At 41.0% G+C, this 6,089-nt stretch overlaps 1 protein-coding gene across 1 annotated transcript; it reads left to right on the top strand.

Moving 5' to 3' along the window:
• Positions 1-2,764: 2,764 nt before the first annotated feature.
• Positions 2,765-4,015, top strand: slc35g2b (solute carrier family 35 member G2b). Its single transcript, XM_030770051.1, has one exon. It carries the CDS (start codon positions 2,765-2,767, stop codon positions 4,013-4,015), a length of 1,251 nt encoding a protein of 416 aa, XP_030625911.1.
• The last annotated feature ends 2,074 nt before the right edge of the window (positions 4,016-6,089 follow it).

Here is a 6,089-nt window from a genome sequence, read left to right as displayed (position 1 = left end):
CAAATTGTCTGTCAACACCTTGCATGGCAATCTAGTATGCTGTATAATGCACTGTAATCTTCCTCCTAATCTACCAATTATACAGATAAGTTAAGTTATCAAGCAAAATGAATTGCCATTGTATCCTCATTTGTAATAGATACTATTTAAGAATCGACCAGAGGATCAGTTAAAGCGGGGTTTGCTGACTCTCACAGTTTAGCCAATCCATCACAGGAACAACAGACACACATATTTGAAATGAGGACCAAATCAGTTTAGAGGAAGTATGACAACAAACTGGTGATTGTACTGGACTGTACTCCATATGACAACCATGATACCAGGCAATGATGGTTTCCAGATGATCAGTGACAAAGCTCTGTCATGATTTTTGCTGTAATGTGATGTCTGTTTGTCTGTTGATTGCGGAGTACGTAATGTTCTTTTGTGTAAGAAACATGCAAAAGCATGTGCATTTACAGTGGGCTTAAAAGGGCGATGTGTGATCTATGTGTTTACTGTTCTCCATCTGATACTGGCAGTAAATGAACATGTAGCATGAAGACATACTCATTTGTTGAAAAACGTCATAATTATACAGTATAACCATTCCTACAATTAAGCTGTGAGTCATGATGATGATGATGATGATGATGATAATGACGATGATGATGAAATTCATGGTTTGTGACTACATGCTAAAAGCGCACATATAGCTTACGTATAGGAACATTACATACATACCCACCTGCACCTGCATGTGGTTGTATTTGTGGGGCACATTGGATTTGATCTGTTTAGGGTCTGAGAGGGAACGCTCCCCCTTCCCTAACTGCCGTAGCCTCGCACCCCAGAGAGGCAACCATCAAGAGGCGTGGAGAACATCTCATGCAAGCGCGCACCTTGCTTCTTCTTGAAGACGTCCGCCGCATCCGCTGAACGAAAGGATGGGGACATGGCAAGCGCAATTCTCTACATCTTAAATTCGAAGAATATTGCAACTATATTTTCTGTTCATCCTCAAACGCCCTAGAGTCTGTGGGATCTTTTATTGGACCGGAGTCTGGTGAGCGAAACCTGGCTTTTTCAGTTCTTATTTTCAGTAGGCTACTGAAACGGAGACCCAGATTTGCATGGATAATGAATGATTTGCTCTTTTTGCGAAACATAAATATAACTATTTTGACAGCTATATCAACAGCATTTGCATTTGAATCAACAAATGGCGAACAGAATAAGATCAATTTCTTATAAATACCCATAACATTACATGAATAGTAAAAACAATTTAATTTCTGAATTAGATTTCCAAAAATCGAATTAGTATGCGAACGTCTGAATTTCGGTGACCTAAATGATTAAAATTGGTTTCCCACTCCAGTATTATCTGTTAAAGCGTACTGTTGAAGAATCTTCGGGAAATTATTAGTCTAGGGAGATCAGTAAAATATTTTTGTCGAAATTGTGATGTGCTGAATGTGTTCCTTTGCTTTTGTACGCATTCAGAACAGAACGACCTAAGTTGGCATCAAATATACTTAACATAGCAATTGAACAGCGCCTCAAATGTTTCTCAGTTTATTTCATTACGTTTTAATTATTCACATCACTAGTTGTCTAACCTCCCCTGATAGGTTGATAATGACTTTTGTCTCGAGAGAATAAACCATATAGCACAGGGAACAGCAAATTCAGAAAAAGGAAATCTCTGCAATTAGGTGGTCTACAGTATCTCCACTAAGATAATAGTTATGTCTTATAATGCCAATAATTATGTCTATTCTGTCTTTCTGACTATATGAACAATGACGAGCGTACGGTGAAAGAGCTTACGTGGAGAAACTTCATCAATTTGAGATTATTGTGGCAATAACCTCGAAAATCTGAGCATCGTTTGCTGGGAGGGAAAAGGCAAGAAATTCCAAATTAGGGAATTTTGTTGCCCCCTGGTGGGGCACAATAAATAATCTTTGATAGCCATGTACTGGGGGAGATCATCATAAAAAATGATCTTAAAATTCACGCTTCTAAACCAGTCCGTCCGGACTTACCCCAAACCCAAACGGTCTTTGCATTTACCTTCTGCTAATCATTTAGTCTGAACAATTTTTCATTCTATTGTACATTCAGTAACGTTTATAAATATATTTCATGAAGCTGTACAGGGTTTTGACGTCTTAGCGTTTACCTTTTAAAATCCAACATATCTGTGCTAATGTTCTTTCACCAAGCTCTGGCTTCCTTCCTAGTTACATAATTTCTGAACCATCATGCTGAATCAAACTCACTGTTCTCTCGCCAAGCAAGCCCTGCTGCACATAAATATAGAAATTGCATTGCACATGAGAGAGAGAGAGAGAGAGAGAGAGACTGAAAAGCAGACCACTAAAGCAGTGACTTATAAATTATGTAAGTCTTTCATCTGCATTTGGGAAATCCTCTGTGTAGCCTTGAGTAAGCAAAAAATAGATCATTCATAGATCAAAAAATGGTCATTACTTCAGTCTGGTCTCAATCTTTATAAAAATTCTAAAAATTCTTTATAAGAATTCTAAACATGGAATTTAGGATTTCAGATTTATTTTGATTCCATTTACACATAGTATATAGACTATGTGCAGTATTTTCTGTTTGATAGATGGTGTATTAACGTCTGAGACATCATATGCACTGCAGTCTGTATATGTGTAGTAATGTACGCATGGAGAGGGAAAACTGTGCCATCTGGTAGTAATATTTTTTTCTCTCTCTCATTTCACAGTTTTCCCATAGCTGAGGAAAAATGGATACATCTCCCTCTAGTCAGCAGTATGGATCAAAGAAACGTGTGAAGATCCATCCCAACACAGTAACAGTGAAATATGCTACACACTTCCCACAGCCGGGGGATGAGGGGTATGATGATGCCCCATCATTTGAGGATTTTGGCTCCTTCCTTGACAACAACCCCAGTAAGAGACTGGTATCGGAGAGCAGTCGAGGCAGGACTTTGTTTGGCACTATGGATGCCCGACCAAAACCCACTGCAGAACAGAGGGAGAAAGGTGTGGGTAGCCAGCTGCAGAGTTTCGGCGAAGCCTCAGTCCTGGCATCTCGCGTAACTTGGGGAGCACTGTTCGGAGCTGCTATCGCCCATGGCTGCGTGGCCCTCATAACCCGTCTGGCAGCTGACCGCTCCAAAGTGCCCTCCCTAGAGCTAATCTTTATTCGCTCTGTCATCCAAGTCTTGTCCATAGTGGTCGTCTTCTACTACAAAGAGGCTCCCTTTGGTCCCAAGGGCTACCGGCTCCGCCTCTTCTTCTATGGAGTCTGCAATGTCATCTCTATTACATGTGCGTACACTTCCTTTGCCATTGTGCCACCAAGCAATGGTACAATCATGTGGAGGGCAACCACCACAGTCTTCAGTGCTGTGTTGGCCTTTCTGCTTTTGGACGAGCGCTTGGGCTACACAGATGTGGTTACGGTGGTTGGCAGCGTCTTCGGTCTGTGCCTGGTCATGATTCCCAACATCGCTGATGAGGAGAAGTCTGCCCTTGGATTTTGGAAAGAAGCCTTTGGCTACACTATGACGGTGATGGCGGGTCTAACGGCGGCCCTGTCCATGATCGTTTACAGGGCCATCAAGGAGCGGGTGAGCATGTGGACGGCCCTCTTCACTTTCGGCTGGACGGGCACAGTGTGGGGAGCCTCTACTATGTTCATTATGCAGGAGCCCATTATTCCCCTGGATGGGGAGACCTGGGGCTACCTGGTGGGTATCTGCATCTGTTCTACTGTAGCTTTTCTGGGTGTCTACTATGCCTTGAACAAGTTCCACCCAGCTCTCGTCAGCACTGTACAGCATCTGGAAATCGTGGTGGCTATGTTCCTGCAGCTCATTGTTCTACGCATGATCCCTTCAGCCTATGATGTCATCGGTGCCCTGGTCATTATGGTCAGCGTTTTTGTCCTCACAGGAGTCAAGCTCTACTGGGTTGGAAGGGCTATACGACAGGATTACCAAGAGATTCTAGACTCACCAATCAAATGAGTGTGCCATAAGTGTGTGAGAGTGTGTGTGCATATGTGTGTGATTGTGGTGTTTCTTCAGCTCTCCCACACTCCCCCCATCCCTCCCATGTGAAATCAATGAATGTTTGAATATATATATATATATATATCTATTTATTTTGTATAGTGTTGTTAAAAGTCAAGGGCCAATGGTGTAATGTCTTTGCTATCTGTTAATGTGTGAAATAAAATTATGGTCCACAGTGTTCAGTGTTCCTCCCTCTGATAGCATTGATTTTCTGTCTGCATTGGTTGCCAGAGAATGTCTCTGGGGCAGTTTCTTTTGATGTGGACAAACTGAGTCAGATCCAGAACCGTTGGTTTATATGTAAATGTAGGGCAGTTTTCTTTATCACATTGTGGTCTTGTCCTTGCAAAACTTCAAATCTGTGAGGGTTTTTCTTTTTGGGTTTAGTTTGCCTTCATTTATCTAATCTTACCACCCCAAATCCTCTTAAACTGAATTCATCCATATTTATAAACTCACAGAAGGCAAGAAACCCAAGGTAATTTTCTTAAAAATGAATTGCTATTGATTTTCTTTGTCATCGTGTACTTACTATGGGCAATCAATAGTCCAAACTAAGGGAAAACAGGAGAATTTAGCATTTAGAGATTGGGAGTCAATCTCTCACCCTTTTTCAACCTGTGGGGGGCACCTCCATTATTGCCAAGCTAAAACAAATTGTGAGTCATACAAAACATTAAAAGCTGCCTGGTACCTTGAGGAAAAAAAATCCAAAAAATCAGCATAACCACTGCTCACATACTTGGGTCCAATAGCTCATATTCACAGCAGTTCTCAAAAATGAATCTGTAACTTCCCTAAAATATGTGTTGTTTCCTTTATGATGTACACACTCCCTTCCTGACATTGCATAAATATCTCTAACTATATTATCCCTTCTGTTTTGCTTCTCGGTGCCATCATACTAATAGTCTGTGACAGACACTTAAATCCCTCTCACAGTAGAACAGCAGCTGCTGAGCCTCTACTGTGTACAATATCATGTTAATTCTTGGAGAGGGAGTTTTTTCTTTTTCATTACTATGTAGGTGAAATTAAAGCAGCAATACTATGATTCTCAACAGGTTTCTTCACTTAAATTGGAGTTATTGCAACACTGAAAATGGTGCTATTGAGAACATTCAGCCAGCCCGAGGATATGATTTTATTTGAAACAGCTATATTACATGGCCATGTCCCAGAGGGTCCAGCAGGTGGCACATTTGCAGTGGCACAGCCTTCTTTAATGTGAGAAAGACACATTGAACACAGTGCTTTGTCATTTGTCTTTCTCCCCCCTTTTTTTCAGTTTTACTGTGCTCTCCAAACATTACCTCAGCCAATCAGTTTCCGGTACAGTGGTGTACTAGATGATAATCTTCTGGCTATCGTGCGTCTCTCTCTCTCTCTCTCTCGCTATGAGCAGTGACATAATAGTATTTCAGACCACAGAATATAGGACAAAAGACATAATCGAGAGATACAACAGGTCTGTTGAGTATCTGGTAAAATCAAAATTATTATTTTAGGTACTGACCAATCCACATATGCCTGTTTTTGCAAAAGTGCTGTTACCAAAAATAAGTATTTTGTTACAGTTTATGTAAGTATATTAAACATGCACTGATTTTCTCTTTTAGGCTAATATTTCAGTTATTTAGACTTAATGGTCTATGAATGACTAATAGCAATAGCTCATTAAATAAATTCCTTAATCCTGTCGAAGTGAACATTCACGAGACTGTAAGTAAGCGTGTATGGTTCATCTCTGCTAGACTAAATGTCGGCAAAGCTCATGTGTGGCATGAAGATTAGTGGAGGGAAAGGAAGGGGTGGCATGAGACATGTACAGTAGGTCCATCTGTTTGTGCAGGAAACAGATTGCATCCTGCGGTGTGCCGAGCAGCCCTCCACATAGTTCCATCTCCATCAGCAGAGACTCTCTCCCTCTGTCTCACTCTCATTTTAGTGCATATGTGCGCTCAAAACATACACTAATCCTGCCTCTACTGATAATCTCTTCTTTCTACTAAGTTCCTCTTTAACA

This window comes from Chanos chanos, chromosome 3 (genome assembly GCF_902362185.1).
Source record: "Chanos chanos chromosome 3, fChaCha1.1, whole genome shotgun sequence".
Classification (NCBI taxonomy): Eukaryota; Metazoa; Chordata; class Actinopteri; order Gonorynchiformes; family Chanidae; genus Chanos; species Chanos chanos.
The sequence above is the reverse complement of the archived record's forward strand: the minus strand, read 5'-3'. Positions and strand labels throughout refer to the sequence as shown.